Source organism: Apis laboriosa, unplaced genomic scaffold (assembly GCF_014066325.1).
Source record: "Apis laboriosa isolate Shangri-la unplaced genomic scaffold, ASM1406632v1 scaffold49_cov149, whole genome shotgun sequence".
Classification (NCBI taxonomy): Eukaryota; Metazoa; Arthropoda; class Insecta; order Hymenoptera; family Apidae; genus Apis; species Apis laboriosa.
This window is the reverse complement of record NW_025223500.1, coordinates 2,247,187-2,264,021: the sequence shown is the minus strand read 5'-3', so window position 1 is coordinate 2,264,021 and position 16,835 is coordinate 2,247,187. Positions and strand designations below refer to the sequence as shown.

Here is a 16,835-nt window from a genome sequence, read left to right as displayed (position 1 = left end):
ATTTTGCAACCAGACTGCCCAATTTTGATATACAAATAATGTTTTATTTCAATAAACTTTCAGTACCAAATAATAAATCTAATTTATTAGTTACAAGATTATTTATAAGTTACATTAGTAAAGATTAAAATATTTGTTTATTATTTTATTAAATTTTAATGATTATTTATTCTATTTTCATACATACTTAGTAATCTGTAAATGCTGATAAAAAGTTACTAATTAGATTAATATCTTAATTTTATACTTTAATTTACTATAAATTTATGATATTACTATAAATTGTTTTTTAAACAAATTTTTATTATAAAATGAATTAATATGCATGGAACATATTTAAATTTATTTATTATTTATTATTAATTATTAAAAATAATATTATTGTTATACAGAGATGGGCATAGAAATGTGTTTCATAAATTTTGACTATGATAAAAAAAATTATTTTTCAAAATTTAATTTACTAATATTTTGTACATAAACAATTGAATTTTATATAATATGCAGTCTGGTAGTTCAAAAAGGTCCATTTCTATTTTTATAAAAGATACACTATTTGCAGGCAGAAAATATGAGCAGCAATGGTGTTATATTACTTATTTATTTTAATGAAAATTTCAAACCATTTCTAGTCCAGTACTCTTGTACAATCTTGTATCAACTGTATTCATCAAATTAAAGAGCAAAGTAATTTTTAGTATATACATATCGTGTTAGAGGTACAATTTATCTGAAAATTATCAAAAAATTGCGTTTCTTGACCAATTGGTCCTTGGAATCTCTTTTTATTATATAACAAGCGATATATAGAACCGATCATATTGGGACCTCTGTTCTGTTTCGATTGATTAAGACTTATAATCATATAAACATGAGAAAATAATTTCAACTAGAATCGTAAGTGACAACTATTTTGTCTTTTGATACAATATTAGAATATACATCTGAATCAGGCATAATTATATGTTGACGTGTATAACGCGTAGTTGTCTAATTAATTATTTAGTATAAGGAAAAAAATGCGTGTTCATATAGAATCATAAAGAAAAAAAGGAATAATATATATTATAGTAGCTTCGTTGTGTTAAAATATTGATGATGTTGTAATTTTTAATTTGATTTTCTTAAACACAACGAAGAAATAAATGTAATTTTTTTTATAAATGGTACATTACTAGTGTACTGATAAAATATTTAAAAAAAATATGAATAGATTTCATGATAAATATATTGAGTGGAAATGTTATATGGTGCAAGATATTTAGCTTAAAGTTTAAGCAAAATGATTAAAAAAAATATACGGACACTGCCAGAAGAAAAATAACGCTCTTTGAGTGTCATGTATGTCAAATAACTTTGTTACTTTTCAATAACTTAGTATCAGAGGCTTTACCTCGCTACAATTTGCAATACCTCATAATAAATGAATTGTTAAACTTATATTTAGTATGTGAATCTACAACACTGTTTAATATATTTCTGTATAAACTTTAACTGAAACGCTTCAGATCATAGCACAAATAATGAAAATTAAAATTAGGTTTGAAATGATTACAATTCATTCTAGAAAATAAAAAAGTAACTAAATATTACTATTTAAATGAAGTGCAAATCTGTTTTATCATTATAATTAACAAGATTGTTAATTTCTTTTCTGATAATATGCTTTTCCTTTACTTTTTATAAATAATATTTCATTAATGGAAGAATAATTCTTTCATTAATTATAGAATTAATTATTAAAATTCATATAAATTTTATTCTACTATTCTACATTTTTTCTACTATTTATCCTTCTAATCATATTACCACAAAGTTTTATTTCTTATATTATAATTTTTTTTTTTATGAATACTTTTTAACTTAATTAGAAATTTAAAATACAAAAACATATTTGTATTGAAAAATAGCATGATAATTATACGATTTAGCATTAATATTATTTTCATCATTAAATATAAAAGAATGTAAAGAATTATGTAATTATAATTTTCCTTTTTATGTATATAATTTAATTATATTTATTTAAGTTAAAATTATATAATATTTTTGTTTGTTAAAATTTTATTATTTTCAAAATAAATTATTAATATATATTATTCTCTTTTTTTCGTTTGTTAAAATTTTATTATTTTTAAAATATATTATTAATTCATATTACTCTCTTTTTCAAATTATATAGTTCTAATAAAATATTTTTAATTTGAGATGCTATTTGTTTATAAAATATTTGTTTATAAAAGCATATTTTATTTTAAATTCTTCTAATTTTATTTTAAATTTTTATTATCTGAAGGACTTAATTTAGTGCAGGGAATCAAAAATTTACATTATCTATAATAAATTTATTCAATTGCATTACATTTAAATAAGATAAAGAATATTTGGAACAAAATAATTTAATAATAAAATTTGCTTACGCACATTTATCTTATTCTTAATGAATATAACAAATAAAGACAATCCAAAAGAGATACATGAATTACATGACACAAGAATTTTTTGGCCTAACTTTTAATTTGTTTGATAATATCAAAAGTAAAATGTGAGAATCATTAGAACCAAAAAATTAATTATTGTAAATTTGGATGTTTTGCAATTAATATATATTGCAACTATATATTGAAATATATATGAAGATTCGTTTCTGTATTTTAAAATGATGCTGTCAATATTGCTAATAATAAATATGAGTATATAATAATATTTTTATTATAAACTCATTATGAAAATAAACATATTGAACATTTTTTGAAATGAAAAAAGATTATTGTGAGTTAATATATGTGGTTGATGAAATTATCAAGAGTTATATTACATATTAACCCTTTGATAATTTCTCATATTTTATATGATTATTCTGGACAATAACATTTAATGATCTATATAAAATTTTAAAGTTATTATTATGATTTATTCTTTTAAAAATTATTTTGTACATTTAGAAATAATAATCATTGTACAGTATAGATTATGCAAAATTCATAAATATATTATATGTTAATTATAAAACATACTACAAAATGTTAGTAATTAGCAAAAATATTGTTCTATGTTAATTAAAATGAAATATGTTAATATTTATTAGTTACTATATTATTAAGAATTGATTGGCGTTAACAAGATATAAAATTCTTCAATTAAACAAAGGAAATTGTTACATAACAAATGAGATTATTAAAAATATTCGCGATTAATCTAAAACTCTAAATTATTATTTTTTGCCAGTGCCAAAAAAATCAGAATATGTATACATAAAAATAGAATATGTATACATGTATAATCATATTTGAATATGTACAAATACATGTACACATATAAAAATATTAATATTTTATTAATTATTGAGACTGGTGCAAGATAAATGAAAGAATGAGAAAACTTTATTTTAAATGTATTTTGATTCAATAATCTCTATCAATATTTTATTATATTATTTATATTATTTAAAAAATTTTCTGTAATAGATATAATTTTGAAATCTTTTTGCATATATTGTTCTGTTTTTTATTTATAATTATTTATCTAGATAAATATGCATAAATATGCATAGTGCAACAAAGTATAATACTTTATTTATAGAGATTAACGTATTTTTAAAAATTAAAAACTTCATAGGGACCAGTAATAATTTTTTTAATTGTTCATGTTGCTGCTTTCTATTTCTTTTAATTTTCCAACTATGTCTTCTAACTTTTTACGTTGTATATTTTGCTTCATTTGTTTGTTTTTATCTTGTGCAAAACATTGAATATCCATTGTTTTTACATAATGTAGTATAGAATTCCTTTTAGCATAGGAATGAAAAAATGATAAAATATAGCATCTAGTACAAAGAATTATATAAGGAAGAACAAAAAATAAAATACATTATAATAGTGAATATATGATTAAGAAACTTACTTTTTGTTTCTTGAAATTTGAAATGGAAACTAAAAGAAGATAAATTGAAAATAACTAAATAATCATAAATATTTATATGTTTAAATAATTAAATATTTAATGTTTAATTATGTCTCACTTGTTGTGGATGTCTTAACTGTTTCATAGTAAGATGCTTCCAATTGTTAAACCTCATCCATGCACATGAAGTATTATATATATTTGATAATTCAGACTGTGCCATAGTATGTACTGCAAATTGTGGATTTATAATTAATGGTTCATGTTGCAATAATTCTTGTTGATATGAATGGTTGGAATAATATGGATCATATTTGGTAAAATTTTCTACAGATGATATTGCCAAAGAATTTGCCACTGCCACTAAAAAATAGATATGTATATATATATATATATATATATATATATATATATATAAAATATNATATATATATATATTCATATAATTTCATATGCTTATAAATGCATTAAAAAAATTGTAACAATTATAACAAACTCTTGGCTTTCTGAATATTTAATAATGTATCATAGTACTGTTTTTTAAATGTAACCAGCTCTGTAATAGATGCAGTTTGTTGTAAAGTGTTTAAACTTTTTTGTTTTGTTTGCTTCAGTGCAGATCTGTACATAAATAATTTTATTAAGTAAATTTGCTGATCATAAAAAATATTAAATTTACAGAGCAACTTTAATGGTACTTGTATAGTAAATTTTCTATGTAGTTCTTTTTTTCACATTCTATTGTTTTTGTTTCATTAACTATATTATTTAAACTTTTATGAAGCAGATTTAATTGATCTGATTTTGGATAAATATGAAATGATTCTGAGGATTTTTTTTTAATATTTTTTTTTGTATCCTCTAGTACATTTATACTTTTATAACTATTTATGTTATTGCTCAAAATATCTAATTGATTATTGTTTTCCAGGTTTTCTTGATTTAAAAACTTGCAAAAATTGGATATAGAAGGAATAACATACAAAGGTTTGGTCTGAGGCAATATTGGAAATTCTGTATATGTAAAAAATGTTTATAATATTTGTATACATTGAATTGAAGTATGTTAATAATTAATAAATATAAAAATAATTTTACCGATCGAAGTTTCCTGTTCTACACGTTTTAAAAAATTCTGCAAGCTTGTTTTAAGCTTTTTGTGTGCTCTAAAGTTATCCATTAAAAAATTATCTTCTTTTAATGTCTGTAATATTGTTATTTATAGAAATTGTTACGAACTATTAAAATAATTATTACAAATATGAATTTTCTTTACCTGTATATTTATTATTGTATCTTTAATTTTTTCTTCACTATATACAATATCCATTTTATATATATCTTTCTGAATTGCTTGTTCATCTTTTAATTCTTGCTTAAAATGATTTTGTATTTCCATATTACAAAATTTATTCTTATTTAATTTACTATATTTTTTTATGTTTTTTGTATCATTTTCTACGTTGTGTAAAATTTTGCAATTTGTTCCTGTTTCTATATACCTATTATCATATATTTCTAAATTTGAGATCTTATTTTTATTCTGTTTATTTGAAACTATGTTATTTTTATATAATTTTTTTAAACATATAGTATCCTGTAATATGATTTTTTTTAGTTTTTATTTTTGGATAACAAAATTAACAATATTTCTAAATACAATATTATAATATGAGATATAAATATAATGTGTGTGTGTGTGTGTGTGTGCGCGCGCGCGCGTATGTGTAATTTACTATAGTAAAGTAATTGTCATAAACCTGATGTAATGCATGAGACACATTAGTTACATTACATTGATTCCAATTATTAAACTGATCAATAGACAATTGAAAATATTTATCATCCATTGATTTAAAAATTTCTTGATACTCAGATGTAGAATTTTGATAAAGATTACTTTCATATAGAAGATGAGGAGTATAACTCCATTTTAATTTTGATTGAAGTTTTAATGATTCTTCTTGTTCATTAATATTTGATGAAAGATTTTGTTTACTAGTAATATGAGATTTTATATATGGAATATTATAATTTAATGTATCATACATATAATTCATATGATTATGAATTGTTGAAATTTCATTAGGAGGAAAACCTTTGAATACTTCAGGTACTGAAGACATAAACTTTTCATTTAATTCAAAATTTTGAGATGTGTCAATCAAAATATTTTGATTTAAATGGATTTCTGAGTTTTTGTCTAATATTTCTATATTAGGTTCTTTGGAAATTGCAGTAACTCTTAAAAAGAAGAAATTATTATTATATTTTATCAAAAATATTAAGAAGTAATTTGATGAAAATCATACTTTTGATATAAAGATTTGGTATTAGATGTTTTACTTAGTTCAGTAATTTTATATATTAGATTTTTTATTGTATCATTTGATACACCTTTTGGTAATGGTATTATAGAAATTATTTGTTGTTGTATATTACTATCCAAATTTTCAGATAAAATCAGTAGAGCTTTTAATACACGTTCATATGCAATTATACCATCATCAGGATGATACATATTTAGAAATTGATTTATTGCATTAATAACGTTTGTGTCCTTTAAATTTTGTTGTAAAGCAGTCCATGGAAATGTAGAGGTATTATTTATTGTAATATTCTTATTTTCCATAACTGCTAAAATAAAAAATTAATTGTTTAATTAGCTAATTCAAAAGTTTTAGCGCGTTTTCGGTTTAGTTTATGTCATTTCTCTATTGTGTATATATATATGTAGCTAATTATATATATAATATATAATATATAATATATAATTATTATATAATATATAATAATATACAACATATAATATATAATATATAATATATAATATATAATATATAATATATAATATATAATATATAATATATAATATATAATATATAATATAATTATAATTAATATAATATATTATATATAATATATAATATATAAAATATATTTATTATTATTTCAAATATAATATTTTAAATAAAAAAAAATATTTCTCTCTACTTACTATCAGAAGAACCTTTTATTTCCATTTCAATATAAATGTTTTTCTATAAAGTGACAGCTTTCTTTGATATTAATACAATTAATTGGTAATTACTAAATAATGAAAACAGCTGCTTTGATATATTATTGTCAACAAATGAATAACATGTTTCTCGCAAGTTCGTTTACAAGTCGATTGAAATCGGATTATAATTTAGAAAGAAAAGTCAATCTGTGTTTTTATATTCAATAAATAAAAAATAATAATATAATTATTTTGTTTAATATACAAATAATTAAAAAAAAAGAAAATTGATTATAATAAAGTCAATAAAATTAATAAATGTAAATCAAAGTTAAAATAAATTTTTATATTTTATATTATTTTATTTTCTATTTAATTATTTTTTTATATGAATTTTTATTTGAATTTATTCTTTTTTTTTCAATAAATTTAAATATCTCTTTTATAAAAATATTTAACTATTTAAATACAATGATTAAATATGATAAAAAAATAACACAAGTAAAAAGGAAATTATTTTACAAAGTAATATGAAAGAATTGTATTGGTATGAAACACAAGTGTATATTCTGTATGTTATGGATTATTTTATAATGAGAATATTAATTCTATAATAATCTTAAGAGCTTTGCAAGTATTATTATCTGACTATTGCTATAAAAGCGATAACTGAATATAATTAAATAATAAATTGGTACAAAATGATTTTGTCAAAAGATCTAATATTTCTTTCTTCTTTGATATTTTTAAAAGTTAGTGCAGCTTTTAAAATTCCTACAGGATCACCATGGATAAACATAGCTCCAAAACCTGGTAATATATAATATAAATTATTTAATTTTGAAAATAATTTTAATAAAATCATTTTAAAATTATAATTTCTTAAATTTAAACATTAGATTGAAAATTGTAAAAAATTGTAAAAAATTGTAATATTTTATATTATTTTATTTATACTTTATATTATTTTATATGAAAATATGTTTTTAGTTTATACAAGAGCTCTTGGACCAATATCAGAAATAGATACTATAGCAGTACCTTATATATCAAAGTTTCCTTTTTTTCCAAAATTTGTTGATCCTAAAATGATGATTTCAAAGAAGACAGATTTACTGACCAATTTATTTGGTAACTTAGGATCTGCTTATCCTATGAGTTTTAAATCATTTATACCATATGCTATAAGTGGATCATCTATATATAATACAATTGATGAACCACAATTATTAGGTAAAAATAATGTAGATGATGATACTTATTCATATAAACGTGGAATTTTTAATCCTTTTAGTTTTAAATCTTTTGATCCTATGAATTCTAAGTTTGGATCTATATCTCAATTTTCAAATTTAAATACTCTACCTGACTACAGTATGAAGAATGATTTTTCACATAAAAAAAGAAGTGTAGATAAGTCTTTTGCATCAAATCTTAAATCAATTATGAACAATAATAAATCAGAAACAAAAGATTTGGGATTTTCATCTCTTTATCCCACTCTTGCTCCAATTTTTGAAGAACCAGAAGAATATATAAACACAAAAAAGATACAAAGTGCAACAGTACCAAAACAATATTTATCAGGAATGTTTGAACCATATGATTTAATTGGAACATTTGATCCTATGGTAGATCCATCTATGTTTATAATAAAAAAATCTGCTTTCTTAGATAATTTGTTTAAAAATATTGCTATTACTACACCACTAACTTCAACTGAAGCTCCAACAACAAAAAATACCATTGTATCTTCAGATTTTTGGCTACCATCAGGAATTCCAAATCCAATAATGTATAGTGAAAAAATAACAAAATTTCTAAATAGGTTGTTTGAAAATTTAAAACTAAATAAAACTATGACATTTAATGATGATAATATGAATGTTGACAAAAATGTGGCAAGATCTATTGTATCTGATGAAGATAATACACAAGTAAAAATAACAAGATCTGTTGAAGATTTGTCATCGATTAATGTAGCTAAAGATTCTATTGTTAATAGCATATTATCTGAATTGAGTGATTTAAAAAGTAATATGATAACAACAATGAATGATTTAATTTCTTATGAAAAATCTATAACATCATTGTCACCAACGAAATCCTCCAAATCATTTGATCCTAGTTCATGGTCAAAATCATTAGTTAATGGAGTATTTCCTTTCCAGCAAAAAATGGCTATTTTGAGTCAAGTATTTGATATGCTAACAAATTTACAAAAAAATATTACTTTGGAAATTCAAAATGTAATAAAAACTAAAATCATATCTCCTGAAAGATTTTTTAATGCTAATTATCCAATAATTAATGATGTTTTTTCTAATGGTATGCCTATTAATATGAGTTTATTGGATGCTATTAAATATAAATTAAATACATTAGATTATGGCATGCCTGTTTCATATATTCCAAGTTTTGATAAATTTGGATCAGAAATGGCTCAAACATTGTTAGAAAATCCACCATTTTGGATTTCTTATCCTAAAAATATAGCAAATATAAAAGAAGAAGTTAAAAGTGATATTGAATCTTTAATGAACAAAGAAAATAATTTCAATCAAAAACAAACACGTTCAGTTAAGATGCAAATACATCAAGGATATCAAAGTTTGCCAATTGGTTCTATAGAATCAGTACAAACAGATAGAGAATCTGCATCTGAACATCAAGGCGAAGAAATTAAATTATTTGTAAGTACTTAAATAGAAATAGTTAAAAAATTTAATTAAAAATCTAATATATTTTAAATCTATATTTTATACACTGTATATAATGAAATATATAACTATAATAATTAATAATAATTTGTGATATTAAAAAATATTATAAATATGTTTGCATCATTGTAAAATAAATAATAATAAAATATTTTATACATATACATGATTTGATTTGTTTTCAGATACAAATATCTGTATTATCTAATATGCAAATGCAGGATTTTCAAAATAATAATTACGAATATTAAGTACATGAAATTTGTATATTATGAATATAGTGAACATGTTTATCTGTTTGTAGGATATTAACAATTATGAGGACATAAATAAATGGGCTAATTGGATGAAATATCTGAAAAATAAATATCGAGGACATCAGCATCACAATCATCATTAATTGATTTAGTAGAAATATTTCTATCATCTGTTACAATTACAATCTTTTTTCTTTTAATTAATCATTTTTTTCACATATAATTACTTACATATAGTTATATATAATTACTATATACTATAATTACTATATACTGTGTATATTTGATATCTTTTAATAAAGTATATTTTGCAAAGTATATGCTGAACTATCTATTTAAAAGAAAGTTATTAATTTGAAAAGTTTTACTATTTTATTTTTAAAAAAGCTTTCCTGAAAACATATTTTTTATTAGATTTTATATTATTGTTTATAATATATATTATATGTATATAATATGAAATAATGTATAATATGGCAACAGTTAAATAATTATCAACGCACATGGACGCAATCCTGCATCAAGTGCATTGCTTTGTTTCTCTATAATCAGCAATACATTGTAAGCAGGATAGTGTTAGTGTGTTAGGAAACATCAATATTAATGATTGATTTTTGAATAAATGGAAGATATTTTATTCTTATGTTCAATTTAATTTTTGTATTAATTACATTTTTATCTATTTTTTATATAAAATTATAAAAATGACAGTACTGGTAAATGTATTAAATTGAATGTTTAATTTATTTTTCTTTAATAAAAAAATTTGTTTGAAATTAGAAGAAATGAATTATTGCACACATTTTTCTTGTTTTATCTTATTTTAATTTTTGATATTTTATGTTATATTGATTATATATTATATCAAAAAATTTTATCTTTTTATCATCTGCCTTTTGTCATTCTGGATATAAAATGTTCCATTTGTTGGTCGATTCTGAACACCATATAGAAAGATGCTAGTACACTGCTTAAGGTTACCAATAATCCCAAACCTTCAAATATTAATTTCGGTGCAAAGATCTTCCAAACCATTAAATGTCGACAATGAATCGTTGTAGCAAGCATGCTGCTGAATGTCTATAANATTTCAAATTATTTTTTTTATAGTATTTATAATATTTATATTTTATTATATATATATTTAATATATAAATATATATATTTAATTTTATAATATTCTTATAATATTAATTCTTATAATATTAATAGATCTAAAATATCAAAAATATTACTTACTCTGATTGCATGAAGAAGTATATATTTTCCTGCAACCGAGAAAATAGCAGCATGAAATACAGAATCTTGTTCAAATAAGAGTAATTCTCCTCTTTTCATATCATTTTCCGAAAATTTTGCTTTAGCTAAGTTCGGAAATACAAGATAGAAAGTAAATGGTACAATAACTAATAATGGCAATGTTGCACCTAATATAATATGTGATCCAAATGTATTTATTCCTGTAATATTATTTATAGAAGTTATATTGAAATTCTTGTAAGTAATATTTAAATAATTAAACAAAAATGTTATACCTATCAAAATTGCTGCGAATAAAGTTCCATAAAAATGTCCACCTGTTCCAACAAAAGCAGCATCCCAATGAATAGTGGGAAAAGTTGGTTGATGCCCAGTTCCATAAAAGAAATATTCTGCTATTAAAAACCAACACAATAGTATAGGAGTAGGCACTTCTACAAGTTCAGCTGTTTTTAAAATTATAATGTTAGGAATATAATATATAAATTAAATTATTTATTGTATATATCAAAATACTTACATATATTATTAGCATTTCTATGTCTTTCTATTGCCAATAAGCCCAAAACAGAGACACAACATATAAACATTAAAAAGGTACTAGGTGATAATATATCTCCTAATAATAAAGAATATAACAACATAAGAAATACACTTAATGAGACAAATGTGGCACTATATGCAGTACTCAAACCATAAACAATTGGTGTTTGATTTATTTCTACATTTTTGCAATAAATTGATTCCTTTATTTTCTTAAATAATCGTGGTACTATATTTTCATCATGATATATATTAATTGATTCCTTTTTGTTTGGTAATAAAAATATACTGAGTGGACGATAATACAGTACAAAAATTGCAAACAGACTCAATGCATATACTATGTTAGGCAACATACTTATTTGCCAAGATAATGTAAATTTTATTTTAAGAAATTTTGGTAATCTTTGAAGAATCCAGAAACAACCTATACAAATACCAATTATAACAGGACAATATTGTCCTATCAAAACACTGGGAGAGAAACCAGAAAGATTTCCACAATTTTTTAACCATAATCTTACTATTGTAATATATAATGCAAGTATAATTAAGGTGATAACAAGTAAATTGTCTGATGTTATAGAACCTGTTTTGCCAGTTACAAATGTAGAACATATATATTGTTGTTCTTCTCTGCAACGCCAATAATAATAAGATAATCGTATAGAAATACATGCTATTAAACCAGTAACTATTATAATTGTTTTTAAATTTGATTTTGTCTGTGATTTTAAAAATGGCTTTGTTTTTCTTTCTATATTTTCATTCATTTCTTTTTTTTTTAAATTAAACACAAAAAACCAAAAAAGTGTAACAATTAAAAAAGATAACATATTACCTTCTTCAATAATATAGCTATTAGAAAATAAATTACATATCATTAAAAAAAGTATTATTCTTGTAACATACATCATTTTTTTTATTTTTTGATAATCATATAATTTTAATGAAATTACATCCCAATTTTTAATAATTAATATTGCTAATAATATTATAGATATTATACTAGTCATAAATAAAATAGTATTTTTTAATTCTTCTAAAATACCAAAGGAAAATAAAAAACAAATTATTAATGCAGTAATTAAATTTACTAAAATAGAATATTGTAAAAATGATGACTGAAATATTTTAGACATACGATTTTCTGGAATGCTAATAATGAGGTAAAAAAAAAACAAAGTACAAAACATTAAAAATAAACCTTTTGACATTAAACTAAAATCAAATTGAACCCAAACTTCAGAACATGTATTTTTAAGAAGTTTGAAGTAATTTTGACTATTCATAATAAAAGATTTAAATTCCTCAATAGTAGTTATGCTCTTAATCTGATTGAATAAATAATTATACATATGCTCCAAATTTTGAAGCTGTTCATTAGAAAACAGATAATTATCTGCAGAATATACATTTATATATTTTTTTGTCTGTGCAATATTTCTCCACAATGAATGTAATAAATACCATAAATCATCTTCTAATTTTCCATTTTTTGCTGAACTAGGTATTGAATTAATTATAATAGATCCTAAATTTGAAAATGGTATAGGTATTCCAAGAATTGATGCCAATGTAGGAACAAGATCAATTTGGTTTACAATATTATTAGGTAGATCATATTTTAGAAGAGGAATCATAGAATAAACAAACATGGCAGCTTCAATTTCATTGTTACTATCACCACCATGATCACCACTTTCTGTCATTCCATGATCACCAACAACAAAAAGTACTGTATCTTCTTCTAAAGATTTAATGATTTCTTTTATAAGAATATTTGTATCATTTAATTTTCTACTCATTTCAGGATGATTAGCACCATGTTTATGTCCACAATGATCAATTCCAAGAACATGAGCTATAAGAAGAGACCAATCTTTCTTCTTCATTTCAAAAAATATACGATATCTAACATCTTTATCAACACTATCCAGATCCCAAACATTGAAGGATGGTGATGGAAACTGACGTTTAAATTTATTAGGAAATAAATTAGTCCAAGTATCATCACCCATAAAAACAATGCCTTTAGCAATGTTTTGATCAACAATATTATCTTCATTAATGCTTTCAGAAGCAAAGTTAGATCCAATATCAATAAAGGTAGGTAATGTACCTGTAGTAAGACCTTTTAATCGTTGCATAGTTGTTGTTGGAGGATCTGCTATGAACTTATACAAACGTGAATTCATTGGTTGATTTTGTAATAATTCATGAATTATTGGTAATTTATTGTGATAATAAGATGAAGTGTAAGTATTATCATCATACCAATATGCAAAATCATATTTTAAGGCATCTACGATTAATAATACAACACGTGATTTTCGGTTAAGGCATGTAATTGCGGCAGTTTCGGGTTTTTGAAGAAGTTCTTGGATATTGCATTCAGAATGTGTACAATATTTACATTCCGCACGTTCTGGTCTGACAATACGATTCAGCAAAAAGCCACTCGTAAAAATTAATAAACTGGCTGCCATCATATATGAAATCCATCCTTGAAATATTAAATAATTCCATAGTTTACTCATTTTTCTATGATTTATTTTTTTGCGTTATTAGAAAATAATGTAATAGAACAATTCAATAATCTTAACCTATTTTTTGATGTAAAATTATTCTTCACCATTGTCACATTATTATAAAAATAATGTGAATATTTGTTTTGAATAAAATATAAGACAAAAACAGTAGAAGTATAAGATAAGATAGATAATCAATAATTCATATTTTTAGAAAAAATACTAAATTATCTTATAAGATATATAAAAAACTGTAGTTCAATCATATGGCGCAAAATTTTAAACACGTTACAGTGTCGCCAAAACGGCATGATTTATAAACACTTTGAAAATGTATTTTTATGTAATGCTAGTAAAACAGTATTATATCGACATATAATAAAATTGATGTTTCAATTTTTGTAGTGAATTACATTTATATAAGAAAATAAAATAATATTTAATTGATCATGAATTTCTTTTTTTCTTTATCATTTATTTAAAAAATATTCTATATTATTCTAAAATAAATAATATAACGATATATCGAAATCTTTTAATTGAAGATATTTAAAATCGATTATTATTTGCATTATAACAAAATTGTGAAAAATTTTCGTTAAAAATATGAATCATCGCATCAAATACCTCAGTATTTTAAACTTAATCAATTTAGCAAATCATATAGGAAATAAATTTGTTAATAATGGAGATTCAAATTATGAAGCTGATTTTGAACGATTGTTCAAATGGAAATCTCTTAAATGTGGTTTCCAAGAGGTTAAGATTGTCCAGAAACCAATATTTTTATTTATCTACAAAATACAATGTCCTTCTTGTCAAAAATTAAAACAGAAATTTTCGAAATCTATACATTTGATGGATCTTAGCAATCGGTATGTATTATTATAAGAATGAATTAAAATTAAGTTTATAATTATTAGAGGATACTATAATAATGTTTAATATTTTCATTTAATCAATAATATTTCATCTATAAATAATATATAATAATTCGAGATCAATAAACAAAAATAATTGTAATTTCTTATTAATTATTTAACAATTTTATTACTGGATTATAGTTTTATAATGATAAAAGCGGATGTGGAAAATGATAAAATTTTAAATCAAAAACAGTTTAAGCCAGATGGCGGATATGTACCTAGAATATTATTCTTTACATCTGATGGCGACTTCATTCAGGAAGCTTATAATAAATGTGCAGATGCGGACAAACAATATAAGTTTTTTTATAAAAATCCTTCACAAATTATATGTACTATGTTGCTTGTTTTGAACAATTATTCCAAAGAACCATTACCAATACTATTTCAGTATGAACAATTATTAAATTTGGAAAACTGTGATATGGAAGATGACATTATTATTCCAACCTTAATACATTGATTGAAATATAAAAAACAATAATTTATTAGTTTTATAAAAATAACTTATTAATATTAAATATTAATAAATATTAAATAATTTTTTTTTATATTTAAAAAATTTTACAATTTGAAGAAATAACATACAATTTTCTTAAAGAAAAAAAATGAATTAATAGCAAAAAAAATGTTTATCTAGTAAAAATATCAATACTATTAAAGAAATTTTTTTTATAGGGAAAAACATTTTTTTTATAAGAAAAAGTAAACAATATTAAATATTAACATATTCATTTTATACAATTTATAAATAAATAAATATATTTAATAAATAAATTTAAATTCTTTTTACATAATTATTATTTACAAATAACTAATTTAATTGAAATAAACTAATGAAAATTTACTTTAATAGACGTAGAGAAGTATACTTATATACTTATATATAAGTATAAGTATATATATATATATTTCTTTATTATTTCTATTTATATTTTATATTAAATTTGTTTATACTTTTAACAAATAAAATAAAAATAATTATAAATTTTCAAAATAAAAAATTAATAATGAAGGAAAAGAAAATGAACAATTAGAATAGATGTTGTAAAACTTCTTATATGAATTAACCAATTGTAACCAATCTGAATGCAAGTTCGCAGCAGGCGTAACCTTTTGGACAATGGTACCAATGTCGAGTCTGCGCTTATACATTAAATACTCTTACACATCAACCTATCACTAGCTTGCAGCTACACCCCGACGGCGCTTGCGTTTGCAACTGTTTCCATACGCGTAATGCTGTGTCATTGGTTGGTACTGTCTCACTAGGGGATGCTAACCACGCCCATTTCATTCTCTTCAACTATACTTGATACACATATGTATATATTTATATAGTATATATTTATTATATATATAATTCTGTTTGCATTGTTTCTTTTTTTATACAGTTAATTATTTTTATGTTTTCGATTATATTACAATTAAATTATCAAACAATTTATAAACAAATATATATAAAAAATATATATTATATATAGTACATGTATAATGCATGTTAATAATTAATTATAAAAATAGAATCAAAAATAATGATCAATAGTATAAATATAATGTAATAAGTTATAAAATTAATTACAAGTTAAATTTGATTTTTTTAAGGATCGGAATAAATAATTCGAAATATTTTATAGATAAAAAGTTCAAGTATCTTTCAGTTTCGAATGATATTAATACAAAATTAATAGTTC

The 16,835-nt window shown here is 21.7% G+C and overlaps 4 protein-coding genes across 5 annotated transcripts; 2 read left to right on the top strand and 2 right to left on the bottom strand.

Moving 5' to 3' along the window:
• Nucleotides 1–3,578: 3,578 nt before the first annotated feature.
• Nucleotides 3,579–6,926, bottom strand: LOC122716792 (uncharacterized protein MAL8P1.12-like). Its single transcript, XM_043940188.1, is given in 9 exon segments — nt 3,579–3,787; nt 3,904–3,932; nt 4,022–4,266; nt 4,400–4,524; nt 4,602–4,917; nt 5,002–5,500; nt 5,664–6,147; nt 6,216–6,540; nt 6,902–6,926. Coding segments are annotated over 9 exon segments (2,199 nt in total). The 3' UTR covers nt 3,579–3,636.
• Nucleotides 6,927–7,553: 627 nt separating this feature from the next.
• Nucleotides 7,554–10,036, top strand: LOC122716793. Its single transcript, XM_043940189.1, has 3 exons — nt 7,554–7,717; nt 7,895–9,597; nt 9,929–10,036. Exons 1-3 carry the CDS (start codon nt 7,606–7,608, stop codon nt 10,022–10,024), a joined length of 1,911 nt encoding a protein of 636 aa, XP_043796124.1. The 5' UTR covers nt 7,554–7,605; the 3' UTR covers nt 10,025–10,036.
• Nucleotides 10,037–10,645: 609 nt separating this feature from the next.
• On the bottom strand, nt 10,646–14,470 carry LOC122716776 (GPI ethanolamine phosphate transferase 3). 2 transcript variants are annotated; one of them, XM_043940151.1, is made up of 5 exons: nt 14,291–14,470; nt 11,662–14,190; nt 11,417–11,587; nt 11,121–11,341; nt 10,646–10,961 (listed from the first exon to the last, which is right to left on the bottom strand). In XM_043940151.1, exons 2-5 carry the CDS (start codon nt 14,174–14,176, stop codon nt 10,767–10,769), a joined length of 3,102 nt encoding a protein of 1,033 aa, XP_043796086.1. In that variant the 5' UTR covers nt 14,177–14,190; nt 14,291–14,470; the 3' UTR covers nt 10,646–10,766. The 2 variants fall into 2 exon arrangements, with proteins under 2 accessions (XP_043796086.1, XP_043796085.1); XM_043940150.1 differs by having other exon boundaries at nt 11,662–14,470.
• Nucleotides 14,471–14,821: 351 nt separating this feature from the next.
• Nucleotides 14,822–15,604, top strand: LOC122716850 (thioredoxin domain-containing protein 12-like). Its single transcript, XM_043940299.1, has 2 exons — nt 14,822–15,090; nt 15,280–15,604. Exons 1-2 carry the CDS (start codon nt 14,822–14,824, stop codon nt 15,602–15,604), a joined length of 594 nt encoding a protein of 197 aa, XP_043796234.1.
• The last annotated feature ends 1,231 nt before the right edge of the window (nt 15,605–16,835 follow it).

Excerpts from the sequence above, each read along its gene's own strand:
- LOC122716850 (XM_043940299.1), top strand. The coding sequence starts at position 14,822 with ATGAATCATCGCATCAAATACCTCAGTATTTTAAACTTAATCAATTTA. Across the intron at positions 15,091-15,279 it reads TTGATGGATCTTAGCAATCG|TTTTATAATGATAAAAGCGG; the intron begins GTATGTATTATT and ends ACTGGATTATAG.
- LOC122716776 (XM_043940150.1), bottom strand. The coding sequence starts at position 14,224 with ATGAGTAAACTATGGAATTATTTAATATTTCAAGGATGGATTTCATAT. Across the intron at positions 11,588-11,661 it reads TAGAAATGCTAATAATATAT|CTGAACTTGTAGAAGTGCCT; the intron begins GTAAGTATTTTG and ends TTTTAAAAACAG. Across the intron at positions 11,342-11,416 it reads ATTCGCAGCAATTTTGATAG|GAATAAATACATTTGGATCA; the intron begins GTATAACATTTT and ends ATAATATTACAG.
- LOC122716793 (XM_043940189.1), top strand. The coding sequence starts at position 7,606 with ATGATTTTGTCAAAAGATCTAATATTTCTTTCTTCTTTGATATTTTTA. Across the intron at positions 7,718-7,894 it reads AAACATAGCTCCAAAACCTG|TTTATACAAGAGCTCTTGGA; the intron begins GTAATATATAAT and ends ATATGTTTTTAG. Across the intron at positions 9,598-9,928 it reads GCGAAGAAATTAAATTATTT|GATATTAACAATTATGAGGA; the intron begins GTAAGTACTTAA and ends ATCTGTTTGTAG.